Genomic DNA, 17,614 nt, shown 5'->3' with positions numbered 1-17,614 from the left:
CACACACACACACACACACACACACACACACACACACACACACACACACACACACACCAGTGCAAGATTTGCCTTTCTAGGAAAGAGAGAGAACAGCCAGTATCTATAGAGATTCTGTTGCAAGCCAATATGCTTGATATGCCTTCATTGAATTCTCTCACAAAGACCCTTGCAAGACAAATTCAAAAAGTAATGGGCAGCAGGATTAAGTAACTATTCCAAGGCCGCTCTGATAGCAAATGTCAGACTGCCCACTACTTCCCTTCCTTTCTGTTTGGGCCATAGAGTGTGAGCCACTGGCTTACCCTTAGCGCCAGTCTCCCCTTTTATTCCAGCCCCAACTTTGTCTGATCTCTCTGGAAGAAACTTCCTAAAGCAGTGTTGGGACCCGAGTAGTCAGAACAATGAAGACCCACATAAATAGGAAGCCAGGTAGAAAGGCAGGGAGGTTGATTATGGCCTCACCAGCCTCTTAGCAAACGCTCTGTCCTCCCAGAAGCCAGGCCTTTGAGTGGGGTTCTTTACAAAAGAAAGTCTTATCAGGAAGCCAGAGGCCACAGAGAATACTGTCGTCCTGTAGAAACTTGGCGTGCCAAGTGTAAAACTGAAAAATTTTAGAGAGGCCACATTGAAAAGGGAAAGAGAAAACCCATTTAAATTAGTTCTGATATCTTATGATCTGCCTGCCTCTGCCTCTGCCTCTGCCTCTGCCTCTGCCTCTGCCTCTGCCTCTAAGGGTAGGAATTAAAGACCTGCACCAGGGTCCAGCCTGCGCCATAACATCGTTAGTGATCTATTTTATATTGTTTTCATAGCAAGTCTTTGGGAGCCAGTGTATATTTATCTCAATTCTGAGTTACCGTGGGTAGTTGTCATATTGAAGAGTTAGGTTGAGGCAGGAGGATGTCATATTCTAGGCAAGAATGGGCTATATAGCCAGGCTATCTCAAATTTTTTTAAAAAAAAAAAAAAAAGGGCGGGGAGGGTGAGAGAAAAGAAAGACCAAGACAAAGAGGTGATGTTGGGAATGAATTTGCTATTAAATTCCTCTAGGAGCACCTCTATTTCCAGCCTGTGGGGAAAGGACACCAGTTCTCCAGTAAAGGAGAACTGGCTGAAGGTGTCCTGGCTGAAGGAAATATATTGGGATGAGCATTTTCCTTGCACACTTCAGCTATCTTCAAAAGTAGAGTGGGGTGGATTTAGCAACCCAACATTTCTCATCAGCAAGGACAGAAGAGTGGAACTGGAGTCAAAAGGCCTGGGTTCCCTTCTGCCTCCAACATCTGTTAAACTCAGGGACCTGAGAAGCATTACTTAAACTCTGAGCCTGGGTCCTTCTCCCCACCACCCCCACAACCCCCATCATTTTGTAGCCCAAATGATAGAGCTTTGCAAATCCCAGCATGGGATCATTACCAACGGGCTGGGCAGAATCTCTCACATTCCCTCTGAACTCAGCGGGTGTGTCTTCTCATTTTGCATCTGTTCTTGTTTGCTTGTTATGTTTCTTACAGGTACTTCGAGAAGGACAAGGCAGTTTGGTACTTTTCCGGGCAACTATGTAAAACCTTTATATCTATAAGAAGACTGAAAAGCACAGAGATTATTTTTATCAGAGGATGAAGCAGCATTCATGACCTGGCTTCTTTATTTAAATATTGAGTCAGAAGGAAAATTAATGCAGTTGGTAAAGGAAGAATTCAAAGAGAAGAACAGGGACTTGTGTTTAAAACCCACTGCGTATCAGGGCTTAACTGTGTGCTGAGGAAATCGGTATTTACAAAGCTGCTTCTGGGAGCTGCTCCAGACCCCACCACTTGGATAATATGATCTGGAGTAGTGTCTATAAGCAGCGTTAGCCAAAACATGTGCCCAGTTGTTACCCACTCCCATTTTAAAGGGGTCCCTTGGGGCCAGATAGGTCAGTCCCCACCCATGTTCCAAACAGGCTCAAAGCCTAAGAATCATTGACAACCCCTGCCTCTATCCCTGGCTGTTCCAGAGCCAGCAGACCCCAAGTGCTTCTAGAGGCTGGTCAGCGTTCCTGAGGTTTTCCTTCAGCACCATGATTTGATGAGGTCCAGGAGAAGAGAAATGGAGGCAGACCAGGCACCCTGGCATTCAGCATGCTGGGTGACATTGCCCTTTACTGCCCTGATACTCAGACAGAAGAGCGTGCCATGTTTGTCCTGAGCTTTGGAGCAGGTGGCCAGGCAGATGGGTTACATTCATGTTTCCACATAATTAAGCCAGTCACCTTGGAGGTCACTTGGAGTGTTCTCCTTCCCTGGTCACCATCACTGGCTGGGCAGGGTTAGCTATGCCTTTTTTCTCTGGCTTAGTATGGCCTTGACACACCTAAGCCCATAGAACAAGACTGGTCTCTTATTAGTTCTCTTAGCGTGTGTAGATGTGAGCTGGGGCACCAGAGTAAGAGACTCCCAGACCTAGGAAGGGACACTGTGCCTCCACTGTTGCCTCTCCACTGTTGCCTGTGGAGCTCAAAGACCACCCAGAACTGTTGTCCCCCTAGCCCTTGCCCCCTCCTCCCCACCACCCCAGGCCAGTGAGGCACATGGTGAGGCCTCCATTCAGAGCTGCCTTGGGTATGAAGCAGCAATTCTCCTCCTGGTGGCAACCAGGAGTCTGTCCTCTGTGAGCCCGGGTTGTAAGGAGGGGACTGCTTTGACACCGGGGTGTTTAGTGTGGTTTACTGTGATTCTCTGCTAGATCCCTAACTGACTCAAAGATAGGTGTGGCCTGTTCCCAGAGTTGAGCCTGCCAGGGGCTCAGCCGCAGGGCACGGAAGATGTAGGGAAAGAAGCCCAATCTAGAGAGACTGTGATATGTGCAGAGGGTGTGAGAAGAAGGGGTGAATTTCTGCTGAGGGGGGCCCCGTAGAAAGCACTGTCAGGTTTCCATCTCCCTCAGCTCACTTCTGAGCATCGAGGATGCTGGGAGAAACTTTGTCTGAGGGTAGTTTATGTCTGGAAATTCTTGGGATTTTTTTTTTCCAGAGTCTGATACTCTTATTCTACCCACAAATACATGTACAAGGTCACAAATGCCAGGAGTTGTTGGTGATAGGGGTATGTACTGGAACCCTGGCTCTCTGCAAGCAGTTCAAAATCACCCTAACCACTGTCCCCAAGTCGGGAGTCTTTACAAGCCCGTAACTTTTGTCTTCAGTGATTCCTCCACTGCTATCCTAGATAGCCTAGGATCCCACAGGCTTCCCCCACCCACCCGTCAGCCACAGTTCTCCAAGGATGCTCTCAGAAAGGAAACTGCCAACTATTGATTCACGCTGAAATATGAATGACGGGTAGGAGGAATGTGTTACCTCTTCCTGGAGACATTTACAATTGGGGGAGAGCAGAGCCTTTAATCCCAAGGGAAAATGGAGTGGAACCAAAGGCGTAAAAGCTTCCCAGGCAGAAAAGACCTGGTGACTCTGACCTGTTGCTTTGGAAGCTCTGCACCAGCCAGCAGCACTGCCCTGCTTCTTCTTCTAATTTTTTTTTACCTTTGCCCCTCTCAAAGAGCATATAGAAAAAAAAAAAAAAAAAGGAATTCGTATGTGCATTTTTTAACCCATTTGGAATGCAGTTCTTGCTCTCTCCTAGATGCCAATCATGAATAGTATGAAATAGTATCTAAATTTCCTGAGGGGTGCTTTTTGATTAAGTAGGTCATTTCAAACACCCCTTTAAATGCAGCTAGAAAATAAAACCATTTTGTAAAAGCCACATTTGCATCCAGTGCCAGCCTAGCACAGAGTATCTCCCGAAATCCAGGTATGCCCACCTTTAATAAAATCTCTCCAACTTCTGATGTATGAGGAAAAACAAAACAAAACAAAAAAAAAGGGAAGGTTTCCAATTACTCTTTTGTCTTCAGACGTTTAGTAATATAAAGTACCTATTTTTATGCTGAAATGTTTATACAGGTTTATTAACAGCAAGCGCAACTAACTGGCGGCATGCCTCACATCACGTTTTGATATATTAGCCATGCTTCCAGATAAAGGCAAGCCCGAAACTACTCACCTTTTGCAGTCTCTCTGGGATCAGTAAAAGAAAAAAAACATCATATGTTTGAGAAGTGGGACTGTAAATATGTAATGTATATTTAACTTTGTGGAGCCCATGTACCTACCTTGTATAGAAAAATAATTTTTAAAACTTGAGTGGAAAGGAAGTAAAATAAGAAAGTCATGAAGGTTTTTTTTTTCCACTTTTATTTAAATGAAGGAATTTCAAATAATTCACCTGCGGACTTTTAGCACAAAAATAGTCCTTGGAAATTGTTAACTGGGGAAGAGAAGACAACTATAATATCATTTACAGTTTTCTTTCTGCAGTCCTTCTTATCTGCATTAGTATTAAGTCATATTGCTGAAATAGGTTACTACCAGAAAAGGAGTATAACCAGAAGAAAAAAAGACCTGATATATGTAACCTATTAAATTTAAAGTACTGTCTTTAAATTCCACATCAAACGCATGTACTATGCAGACACAGGTTTTTTGGTTCATTTATTTTTCTTTATTGCAGTGGATTGATTTGATAGATATGTTGAATTACTACCTTGCTGTACATATTATTTAATAAACTTTATTCAGAATTGCGTGGCACCTTTGTGTTCTTGCTCTTCATTGGCTTTTTCTTCCTGCAAGGCCCCACTCCTGCTCATGTCCTGCTGTCCACTCTGAATCACTGGCTGTCTGGTTTCCTCCCCTCACCCAGTTGTGTTCTTTGGTAAATTGATTAAAGTATATTATTTCTTTTGATAACAAACACAATCATTCTATGTCTTTAAGAGCCAAAATGAGACATTATGAAACATATATATTTATGTCTCAAAACATGGGGAAAGTGTTTAGTATTTGAATATCAAGTGTGGCTGTGAGTTTTCTGCTGTGATAAGTTGCTTGTTTTTTCTCCCCACATCAAGTGTATCAGAACACTCAGCTCCCATTCCAGTCCCTGCTCTCCCTCTCCTATCACCCTTGCAGTCACCCCATGGCTGTTGAGCTGCCTCCTCATTCAGGGGAGGTCCACTATGTATATACAGGAAGTCCTCAAAGAGAAAAACCACAAACCTTCACTCTCCTGCCCCGACATTCTCTATTCTTCTGAGAGGTAGTTTGCTCTAGCTCAGACAGGCTGGGAGACGGTTGCCTTCTAGGGTCTGCCAGTCTCCATCCTGGGCACTTCACAGGCACTGCTAACCTCCCTCTTGTGCCTCCATCCTGTCCAAATCATTCACCCCATTTTCAAACTACATCTAGAACTCAACCACCTCTGCTTTCTAAACCAAGCCATTTTCTCTTGTCTAGACCATTGCAGTAACTGTGGCTGGCTTGCTGGTTTCTTCTTTGCCTCCTCTCCCTCAGCCATGGCAGGGCAACCAAAGTAATCGTTGTGAAATTGGCCATATACTCTCTTTGTTATGGACCAAATCCACAATCTCTGCCCTTACTCTGCTCCACGACCTGTTATCTCATCTGCTGATTTCTGGTGCCTTGTTCTCACACTAGTATAGGATCCCAACCTTAACCAGTACACTTCAGCCTTAGAGCTTCATGCTCACTAGTCCTTGTGCTTGGAAGACCCTTTTCCCAAAAGCTGTTGGCTTTCTTCCTCTCTTCCTTTGGGCCTTCATTTTGTTCTACTTGGGGCTTTCTCTGGTCACCTTATATCGGATGGGAATTATTGTCCCCAACCTCAAGCATTCTGTCTTCTTTTTATCAATGAATGCAGGTTTGCTGCTCTGTCCATACTAAACATATATGGCTCATATAGTCTTAGCCTTTTCCTTTAATAGAGTTTGCATATATATATATATATATATATATATATATATATATATATACATATATATAAATGTATATTCAGTTCTCTATTGGTGATGTGAGTGTGGGAGATTGTTGCCAACTCTTTTTCCACAGTGAAAGAACGATGCTGTTTTGAGAAGAGCTGTTGATTCTAAAGGAAAAGAACACTTCAAGCCTTTGGAGAATGTCAAGTTGCTTTCCTTACGTACCAGCTTATACTCCTGCCAAGTCCAAGAGAGTGTGTTTCCCACCTTCCAATTAAAACCACTGCCAGCCTCCGTGAAGTCCTTGTTGCTTGGCTTCATCCAGCCGATTCTTACACTTTCTGGACCATCACTGTGTTTTGCAGCCCTTTGTTGCTTTCTCTCATCTCATGCTGCTCTGGGGACTGACTCTTCACAGTGCAATTATGGTCCAGAGAGTTACTCATTCCTTTGAAGGAATGAGTGAGAAACCCAACACTATGGGCTTATGTGGAGACATACCAAACAGAATTGGAAGTAGCCTCAGGCAAGAGCAAATCCAGGAAACTCAATCTTATTCTTGGCTCTGTGGTCTTGTTTGACTACATTTTCGACTACTGAGTACAGCTGTGGGGTGGAGGCAGCTTCAGCCTCCTTTTTAGTTTTCTGACTCTAGATGCGGAGGAGTGTCTGTCTGGCTTTCCCTGAAAACAATTTCAGACTCTGTTAGATTCCTCCTGATTTTATTCACTCTATAGCAGAGGATAACCTCAAATTTCTAGTCCTTCTAACTTAAGAGTACTGGGAGTGTTTAGTCATTTGCTACCATGCCTTATTTATGGTAAGCTGGGGCTGGGACCCTGAGGACTTTATGTATGCTAAAGCAAAGCCTCTACCAACTAAAGAGACATGACAGGCCAGATTGGGGTACTGTGTTAAGAAGGAAGAAGGGTATCTTTAATCTCAACACTTGGGAGGCAGAGTCAGGCAGGTTGTTGTGAGTTGTCAGCTTGGTCTACATAGGTCTACTTCTAGGACATGAGCTCTACATATCTCAAAACAAGAACCACCAAAAATTGGGGGTGGGGGAAACTGGAAGTCAATGGGCCCTTGGGTATGGGGAGCAGGGGAAGTCCCTGATGAATGCAACCTGAGACTTCATATTCACAGAGAGCCCATGCTAAGATTAACTAACCAGACTTCAGATTTGTGCTGTGTGTAACAGATTTGGTGAGTTTCCAGGCTACTGCTGGTGTTTTCATCACCTAATCCTGGCTTTTCTGTATGTGCGCCTCTGTCTGTTCTTCATTCCCAGTCACCCCACTTAGGTCAGTCCCTAAGTTACGGAGTTTATGACACCTAGCCTTGAAGAATTACTTAGCAATCTTTAGAAAATGAAAAGCCACTGTCTTGTCCCAGTGAGAGTTGGGACAGAGTTGCTGAGAGGAAACAGTATCCTGAAGCTCTTTGATCTGCCCTTGGGAAGAAATTGGTGAAGGATGACATCCATCCAGTGGTGAAGCCAGTGTGACCATGAAGGCCCAGTACAAATACATCACATGCTAAAAATAAAAGGACTCTCTGGAAGGGAGCAGAAATGTCTGGATGAACTAGAAGTAGGTTTATTTGCCAAGTCTTAGCACGTAGAAGACAATGACTTTCAAAAACAAACAAAAGACAGTAACCTCTTGATTCAGGTAGTTTGTAAAATGAATTAGTGAGAAAATGGTTTGGATTGGAAAAAGACATCCCATACTGTTAGTGCTTTTACCTATACACACATGCCTGTGATAAAGTTTAATATATAAGTTAGGCACAGTATATGATCAATAGTGGCTCATACAAACAGAATAATTACAGGTTGAGGCAGGAAAATTGTTATTTTAAAGCCAACTTTGGCTACATAGCAATACCTTTCTCAAAAATAAAGTTATATGAGCATGGTCTCAGAATGTCTTCTATTCTGCTTCCTTTCCTAACCAGACACAGCTAAAACAGTAGAAAGGGAAACTTCAGGTAACAGAATGGCCGCTATCTTAAAAATTTTAAAAGAGAAATTGATCAAGGCAAAAGGGGTAATAAGCAGATGTGAATGGCCACACAGTACTTGGTGAGTCTGTCCTCTTGCACATCTGCTTTTCTGAGACCATTGCTCTGATATCACCAGGCCCAAAGGGGTGAGTAGGTTCAGGTAGTCTAGGCCCTTCTGACTTGTCTCTAAAGTAAGAGGAGCTGACAGGTAGATCTACGGAATGGAGGTAGATCTAAGAGGTAGATCAGCTCCAAATAGCATAAATTGTGTAACTTGATGACCTTGAAGCATGATCTATGATCCCCTTAGGCCCTTATTTTAGCCCCATTTCCTGTTGCTGTGATAAAACATACTGACAAAAGCAACTTGCAGGACAGTCAAGGATGCAGGAATTGAAGTTACTGGTCATATCACATCACCATTGAGAGTAGGGAGCAGTGAATTAATGTATACATGTCAGTGCTCTGTAGAGAGAATATTTTCTGCATTGTATGGATGCATTGCCTGTCAATTAAAATACTATGACCTATAGGAAAGGGTAGACTAGAAGGTGGGACATTTGGCAGTCAGAAACAATTCTGGGATAGAGCCAGACACAGGAGAGTCACCTGGGAAGATGTGAGGAAGACAGATGAATGGTACCTGAACAGAGGTAACCAGCCATGTAGCAGAATATAAATTAGTATAAATGTGGGGTTTTTTTGTTTTTATTTTTTAAAGTTATGAGCTAATCAAAGAAGAGCCTAGCTATATGGCCTAGGTATTGTCTCATGAGTCATTATTCTGGGAGCTTGGTGCCAGGAGAAAAAAACTGCCACCCTACTACAGTGCTCAGCTCCTTCCTCCAGTCTTAAAACACTTCAGAAATCACTGTGTAGGGAATGGTGCCATCCACAGTGAGCAGGTTTTTCACCTCATTTAACATCATCAAAATCCTCCATAGATTTGCCCAAAAAACATTGTGGTCTCCATAATCCCCTATTGAGACTCCTTTTCCTAGTGATTCTAGATTATGTCAACTAGACAAACTAATGATCATAATCCCGAAGCCCTCTTTTAGGGGATACATAATGTCAAATGGCTTACACAATAATATGTAAATTCTGAGGTAAGGTTATAAAAACTTGTGATTCTGTCTTTTGAATCCCTCTCCTGAGGAGAAGCAGATGATTCAGAACCTCAGAATTCCAGGTATCTTGCTGTTGTAGTCAAGTGTGACTACAGCACCTACACACACACACACACACACACACACACACACACAAAACAAAAATGGTACTGAAAAAATCAATCTACTGGGAATCAGATAAAACACTGAGTTCAAATGATGAGTGTCCCTGAGCTTCACTTCTTAAGAGAACTCAGAAATGCCACTAAGCTCTCTGGGCCTGGTTCCCTCATCTAGCTGGCAAAGATAGCTGGACCCAAGTGTGATTGTTAGGAAATAGAAAAAAAGAGTCTTTCTGGAAGTCAACTTGTAAGGTCCACAACAACCATGGAGTCTTTTGAGTGCCTACAGCACATTTCATGCACCACCTACCTCTCATTGCCAGCAGGTATCCTCACCTCTGTCAGATTCAGAGAATTTCAGCCCTATGGTATAGGATATGCAAAAACAAGTAGATTCTGTTTGGTTCTAGAGTTAGTGTCCTTTCCTTTAAGCACATTCTACTGCCTCCATGGGACAGCTAAGACAAAGAGTATAGACCAGCACACATCCGTATCATGTACTGTTTACCCAGAGATGACAGCGTCTCCAATACATCATGAAACAGTCATAATAGTATTTTCTGAGTGCCTACCATGGCTCAAACAGGCATGTTTAACAACAGATCCATGTAACTCTCCTGCTAGGGCTGGCACAACAGTGATGGCACAGAAATCTTCCTGCACCCCTACTGATTCCACGCTCTCTTTGCCATCCCAGCCTCTCGGGAATACGTTTCAGCTGCAATGCCTTTCTTTCCTCACCATCACACTAACTTTATCACCTTGTGCTTGGGTTCCCTTGTTTAGTATTACAGTCCAAGAAGGTCACCAAGAACTTTCATTCCTATTTTCTTTACCAGGTAAAAGTGACTTTAGGGACTGGAGAAGTGGCTCCACTAGTGGCAAAGCACACTGGCTGCTTTTCCAGAGGAGCTGGGTCTCCGCACCCACATGGTGGCTCACAGCCATCTGTAACTCCTATCCCAATGAGCCGGATGCCTTCTCTTTGCCTCTGCAAACACTGCACACATGCAGTACACTTGCATGCATGCAGGCAAGACATTCACACAGGCAAAATAAAGTTTTAAAAATATAAATTAAAAAATTATATAAAAATACAAATAAAAAATAACTTTAGCTATAGGAACTAATAACAAATGACAGCTTATATGATCCTGATGAGTGTCATTATCTCACGGATAACAGAATTCTGGTTAATTTTTCTTATTTCTTTGGCCATTCTCTCATGATGACAATCAGGTTGTCACTGCAATTCTAACCATCATATCTGGTATACTGACATCTAAAAAATGAGACAGGATACAACATGGGACATACATTTTTTTTTCCTATGTGTGCTTCTCCTTGCCTATGGAAGAGAAATGATTTCCAGAAGTCCTCTGGCATCTTACTGGCTAGAAGCAAGCCTATGCTTGCTCCTAGCTGCCAAGAAGTTGCTTCCTAGAGATAAACAATGTGAGAGGCTTGCGACCCCTCCATATGTTGCCTGGGCAACTCTATCCTTTGTTTGACTTGTACTCCTTGGCAAATTATTTTATACTTTCCAAATTAAACAATACAGCCCAGGCTGTAGAGAATTGCCACAAGTTCAAGACTAGCTTGGGTTATGTAGTGAGTTCCTCATAAGAGAAAATAATAAAATGAGCCAAGGGTGGTAGCAGTAACCTCTACTCCCAGGATGTAGGGGGAAGAAACAGAATGATTGGGAGTTCAAGGTCTGCCTGGGCCATATGGTATTTTGGAATATTTATTAATTCTAGGAAACTTTTCTGTATCAGCTAACTCCCAAATAATTTGGACAGAGACCTACTGATTTATTTTAAAAGCACAATAACTAGGTAGGTACAATTTATACTAATTTTCTATGCTATTCTGGCTACCTCCCAGACACACACCCCAGGTTACTCATCAACATTTGTCCTGTCTGGACTGAATCTGCTCCATCAGGCCACATCCTCTCCATCTTCTTTCTTTCTCCTATCCTCTCCCCGGCTTTGTAGTCCCTAACTGAGAGCCTCAAACCCGGGAACCAAAGCCCTGCCTACCTCTCTTCTTCTCAGTTACAGGCTTTCCAGCCTTTTTAAATTTAACAAATCAGAGATAATTGGGAAGCAAAGTTTACAGAACAATTGTTTGGCACACATGATCTTGGGGCCCAGAATTTAGCATCTGAATACATATAACACCAGACCAACCTCCAATTTTATGAGATTGTCTCAAAAAAACCCAAACCAAACCAAAATGTAAAAAATAGTGAGTTTGAGACAATCCAGGACTATATAAGAGACCCTGAAGAAAAATAAATAAAAATTAGGAAATAAAAAGTTATTAGTTAACATTCTAAGATGTAAATGTGAAGTATATGTAATTTACTGTAATTATGATACCACCTCCATATGTGTTTTGTACAGATAAATACCTGTATGCAGTTATTTTTATTCACTGACTGTGTCATAAGCTTCTTTGGACACTATTCAGTCACGGATATATCTGTGTCACCAGGTTGATGACTGATAGTCCTTGGAATGAATGGGCCATATTGTATTTAGCAATTCTCCATTACTGATAGCTTGCTATGTTTACAGGATTTTGTAATTATGGGGAGCTCTGTGATAAATACCTTTGACATACTGTTAGTACCTAAATGGCTACATTCTCCTATATTTCTAGAGATAGAATTCCTAGATCAAAGGCTAAAGTAAAGTTAAGGATTTTAAAGCAGACGTACCTGCCACTCAGCCAATATGGGACTTGTCAGTTCTTCAGAATTACCTTTGCTCCTTGCTCTCTGTAAGAACTCGTGACCTGCTTCAACTGAATACACCTTCTGAAATATCCTATAATAAAAAGATTCCAACCTTCAAAATAACTATGGATTTAGAGACTCCTCACCTTCAGCCTGGGAGTCTGGCTGTAGCTGGATGGGCTTGAGCATTGGTTTGAGAGTTTCCAAGGTATCAAGAAAGAAGTAATCAAATGGGAAATTAAAGGAGAAGAAACACTGATGAAACAAGGGGAGAGAACTCTGGGGACACAGAGTAGAGTTTTCAAGTCAACTGAGTTAAGACGTGTGATAGACAGGAAGTTAAGCTCCAACAGATGGGTGTTTGAGGGTCAACCCAGAGCAAGATCAGAGGAAGAAGAGTAACAATGGTGCCTTGTTTGCCTAGACATGATGAAGCTGCCCTTAGACAATTACAGCAACCTTGCATGACCCTGCAGAAACAGCTTGGGTCCCCCTTTTACTTAAAGAGCAACAACTGTCTTTGACCCCATTTCTCCACAGCTGTTACCTCATTTCCCCCTTCCTTTTACAGAAAAAACTCCTCAAAAGATCACTTATGCTTGCTATCTACACTCCTTCCTCATCCTCCTTTTCCTCCTCGAGATCCCAGGCACTGTCATAGCATTAAGTTCCCATCTGTCTTTGGGAAGCACTAAAGACAGCATGGTTCCTTCTTCATGCTTGCTTGCTCTTCACTGACATCCAGGAAGTCACTCTCTTGGCTCCTACTCCCTTGTTCTTTCTCAGCCTCCTTTGTTAGCTGCTCCTCATTTCCCACATCTACTGTCTGCTACTCGCTGGTGCCCTTCTCATCGCTGGTCTTTTATTCTCTGCTGTATGCTGGTCCTTTGCCCTGGCCTCTCTCTCTTGGAGCCCAGACTCTCCTACCTAGGACTGCTTGCTCCACATCTCCACTAAAGTGTTTAGCGAGTATCTGAGACTTCAGTATCTCTGCAACTAAATTCCCCTAAGAATATACATTCTCAAAAGCTGCTTCTCTCACCCCACCTCCACCCTCACCCACTCTTTCAGTTAATGGCAATTCTGTTGTGTAGCCGCTTTTCAGGCCAAAGACTCTAAGTCATCCTTCACAGGCCTCCTGTGCCTTATTACCTTCTATCCATCAGTAACGGCTTTAAAATACAGGTGGAATCTATGCGCTATTCAGGTGCCCCTGCCCTGGGTCCAAGCCAATGACAGTGTTTCACCTGGGTTACTCTAACTCAGTGGTTCTCAACCTTCCTAACACTATGACCTTTTAATACAGTTCCTTGTGTTGTAGTGACCCCAAACCACAAAATCACTTTCGTTGCTGCTTCATAACTGTAACATTGCCACTGTTATGGATTTATTATGATGTATGTAAATTACATTATGATTTAATGTAAATATCTGTGTTCCAATGGTCTTAGGCAACTCACATGAAAGGGTTATTTGACCATCCCAAGGGGTTGTGACCCACAGGTTGAGAACCATTGCTCAAACCGCTAACTCGCTGACCCCTAGCTTTGTTGTCTTGCCTGTTCATCCATCTATTTTCTCTTTTTAGCTTTTGTTTGCTTGTGTGTATGTGTGCGCGCACGTGTGTATGCATATGTAGGGAGGTTAAGACAACTGCAGGTGGCTTCCTGTTGTTCCTCAGGAGCTATCTGCCTTGGCTTTTGAGTCTCTTACTCCGGTAGGCTAGGCTGCCTTTTGAGTGAGCCAATGAGCTATCTGTGTGTGTCTCTCCAGCCCTGGGATTACAATCATATGCCACCACACCTGGCTTTTTTCAGGTGAATTCTGGAGATTGAACTCAGGCCTTCATGCCTGCAAGTCAATCACTTTATTAACTGAACTGCCTGAGCCTTTCTGCTTTCAGTTTACTAACCAGACTGTGGAAAACGCATCCCATTTTATTAATTCTATATACTAAACCCTTAGGGTCTCTCTCTCTCTCTCTCTCCCTCCAAGGGCTTTCAGATGCTTCCTTTGGATTTGTCCAGCTGGGCTGCTGTTTCTCTGTGTTTAGCTTCCTCTACTTTCTCCCTTACTCAGCCCCAGCCCACTACCCTCCTTGCAGGTTACCAGGCCAATCTTGTTCACTCTGACTCACTCTTTGCCTCACCTAGAGTGCTCTCTGTTGTAGAGGGATTTTAACCCAGCAACATGACCACTCTGGCTGGAATACAGACAGGCCCTTAGCATATACTTTCATCCCAAACAATGAAGGTAAAGTGAGTTTGTAGAAAGAAGCACCCATGTTTGAAAGTGATGTCTAATTGAGAGGCAGACATTCATGAAGCAGAGAAAGCTTTGACAGATTTGGATGGGCCCAACTCTCACAAGAGAAAAAGAGAGGCAATTTAGGAGAACATCGAAGAGGCAGTTTTACTGGGACTATTGTACACAGACATATTGCAGAGAGAACAAGCTAGACACAGGTGAAGACAGAATGAGCTAGAAAGGGTGAGATTATTCAGCAGTAAGTTTCAGAGGCTGAAGACATTCTAGGCCTAGATAAGAGTGTACAGAGGCCAGAAGCTTCCAGGACTAGGCCTAGATTAGCAGACAGAGGCAATAAGCCTCTGAGACAATTACATCAGGCAAATAAAAGTTACTTTTACACTTTTCCCAAATAGTTGGATGGATTCCCCCACCCACCCTGCACAGGCCTTCACTCAAATCAGTCTTCTGGAGATGACTTTTCTCGTTCTGTTGTATTTTTCTCTACGGAACATAACTCCATTGGTCAAAACATATTTTCCTTTTTTTTAAGATTTATTTATTTTTATTTTATGCGCATTAGTGGTTTGCTTACACATATGCCTGTGAAGACCCCTTGGAATTGGAGCTACAGAGAGTTATGAGCTGCCATCTGGATGCTGGGAATTGTATCCAGGTCCTCTGAAAGAGCAGATAGTGCTCTTAAACTGCTGAGCCATCTCTCCAGACCCACATCTTTTCTTTTCTCTTCTTTTCTTCCTTCCTTTTTTGTTTCCTTCCTTCCTCCCTTTTAAAGGTTATTTCTAAATAAGTTCAAGATTACAGAAATGTTTTAAGAAGAAAATACGTCTGTGGACCCTTCACCTGGACTTGCTATTTGCATGTTATTTTTCTCACTGCTGTCATTAGCTGCCTGGCAAAGATCATTGGTGGAGGAAGAGTTTATTTTGACTCACAGTTCAGAGGAAGACAGCTATCATGATGGGTGTGGAAGGCATGATAGCAGGAGAGTGAGTGGGCTGTCACACTGTGTCTTGTCAGGAAGCAGAGAGAGAGAGAAAGAGAGAGAGAGAGAGAGAGAGAGAATGAATGAATGCTAGTGTTCTCCTGCTTTCTTCTCTCCCCTCCTTCCTCTGTTGAGTCCTGAACCCTAATCCATGGGGTGGAACACCCATTCAAAGTGCATCTTTAGAGATATTCTTGCAGACAAATCTAGAGGTGTGTCTGTTACTGATTCCAAATCCAGTGGACAGCTATGATTATCCCTCATGATACTGTTAATGTTTTACCTATTTGCTTCATTTTTTTTGTCTCCCATCTGCAGCTCAACATATATACTCACATATATGTTTTTCTTAACTATTGAGAGTAAGTTATATATATACACATATGCATATATACATATACATTGAGTCCCTTTATTTCTAACTATGCCAGCATGTATTTCCTAAAGCTTAAGAATATTCTTTTTTATAACCATAGTCCTATACCAACCAACAAATTAGATAGTAATATGATACTTTAATCTACCAGCTGTACCTGAATTTTGTGAATTGATTCAATAACAATCTTGAAAGTGGTTTTCACTTCCAGTAACAGGACTGGGTTTAGCTTCAGCTCTCACATATGGGTTGTGTCTACTCTCTTTAACCCTAATATTTCCACAGCCCTCTTCATTTTATGACATTGCTGTTTTGAAGAACATAGTCATTCCCACTCTTGTCTTGGTTTGATACCCAGAACTCAATAAAACAAACAAATAAAAAAACAAATGAGAATCATTCAGTATATAGTTACTAAGATAAAAAAATAGCCCAGACAATACCAAAATTTTTTCTTCCTCTCCTTTTCCTTCCCTTTTGTTTGTTTGTTTGTTTTTTATAAGCTCTCATATTCTAATAGTTGGAATCAGAAGCATATGCCACCATGCCTGTCACGATTGTCTTTAGACCATATTCTTGGGGAGCTAAAGTTTAGCCAGGATTATTGCTATCTTCATAGTCCTTTTCCCACTTTTTTTTTTCCTCTTTACTTTCAGAGCTCTGTCTGAGTCCTGAGTCTTTTCTTCCTACCTTCTGGGCTTCATAAGTTCATATGGCCAGTGGGTAGGTATTAAAGGTAGAGGGTTAGTGGCTAGGCCTGGGGGTGAGAGTACCCGACCTAACAGCACATTGTTCAATAGAAATGGCTGGAGTTGCTCTCCTTTCTGGAATGTGGTTTGTATGAGGGGAATAGGCCTCGGTACCTGGAGTCAGCATTGTCACTGCCAGCTGCCCTCTGGCTGCAACCAAACTGAGTGGCAGTGCCTATGTTACCCAAGGAATGACACAGCAGAGTTTTGAAAGTAACAGAAACAAAGTGGACCCATAGAGAACAGGTAGGTCACAGCAGAGAGGAAAACCTCCTCCCCCCCAGGAGCCCCGACCTCGTGGAAACTCCCCTAGTGTCCTCTATCTGTCCTCAAATGCTATAAATAGTCAGCTTCAGTATCAGCTATGGCCAGACCAGGCCAGCAGCACAGGCCAACACTGAGAGGAAATGGATTTGGCTAGGAAAGGATGGATTCACAAAGAGTGGATGGGTGGAATGACAAGGGAATGAAGGAAAGCCATTGCCTGTTCCCACTGCATGACACTTTGGCTCACTGGCATTTGGAGCCCTCCTATCAAAATATCTAGCCTTATCCTCACCCAACAATGTTATTTGAGCAGACCCTTCCCAGCCCCTTGCGACCTTGCTTTTTCTGTCTGTTGCCTAGAATGGCCTGTTTGCCTTTGCTCATATTTTAAGAGATTAAAGAAATCAATTTTACATTTATTTTTATTTTATGTGCATGTGTGTTCTTCTGACATGCATGTCTGGCGTTGACAGAGGCCAGAAAGAGGGTACTGGATCTCCTGGAACTGGAGTTACAGATGGTTGTGGGTGCTGGGAAGAAGCAACAGTTTACTCTGGAGCACTGAGCCATCTCTCCAGCCTCATGCTTTTCCTCACACTTAAAGTTATTTGAGAACTTTATACACGTATACAACGTATTGTGATCATATCAACCTAACATACTCCGCTTCCAACTCCCACCAGACATGTCACATGTCCATCTGACACCATGGCTATCCACAGGAACACGGAACACTTAGCAGGAGACTTCCCTACACCAGCACCCTTCAAAAGCCAAAGTTCCTCCCTGGGGGTGTGGCTTGGTGAGCCCCTCCCCCATCCATGCTGAACTTTTTTAACGGGATTGATCTTGTACAAGTGTCTGGAAGTTCATGAGCTCAGCAGCCCCTGTTATGTCCCTGCCAGTGGAACAGAAAGATCTGGCCATTTTCCCCTCTGTGACGTGAGGGTTTGAGGGGTTTTCTGGGACTTATTACCCGAGCACTGGGCCCAACCATCCTTCCTTCTTTGGAGAGGCTGGCTGTCAATGTGTGACCCTGTGCGATAAAGCCTCACATTTAGACAATGACAATGATGTGTGTATATCTGCCTGTGGCCACAGACATTCTTATGCAAGATATGAAAAATGTGCTTCTGTTTACTGTTCATCCCCTTTC

General features: G+C 42.8%; 1 protein-coding gene across 7 annotated transcripts in view; it reads left to right on the top strand.

The window, feature by feature from the left end:
• Positions 1–4,639, top strand: part of Sorbs1 (sorbin and SH3 domain containing 1) — a 226,781-nt gene extending 222,142 nt beyond the window's left edge. For all 7 annotated transcript variants that reach the window (XM_055630147.1, XM_055630154.1, XM_055630148.1 and 4 more), the window contains one exon: positions 1,518–4,639. In XM_055630147.1, coding sequence (XP_055486122.1) covers positions 1,518–1,585 — 68 coding nt within the window. In that variant the 3' untranslated portion in view covers positions 1,586–4,639. The remainder of the gene's footprint in view (positions 1–1,517) is intronic.
• The last annotated feature ends 12,975 nt before the right edge of the window (positions 4,640–17,614 follow it).

This window comes from Psammomys obesus, unplaced genomic scaffold (genome assembly GCF_907164565.1).
Source record: "Psammomys obesus unplaced genomic scaffold, mPsaObe1.curated_primary_1811, whole genome shotgun sequence".
NCBI lineage: Eukaryota > Metazoa > Chordata > Mammalia > Rodentia > Muridae > Psammomys > Psammomys obesus.
The sequence above is the reverse complement of the archived record's forward strand: the minus strand, read 5'-3'. Positions and strand labels throughout refer to the sequence as shown.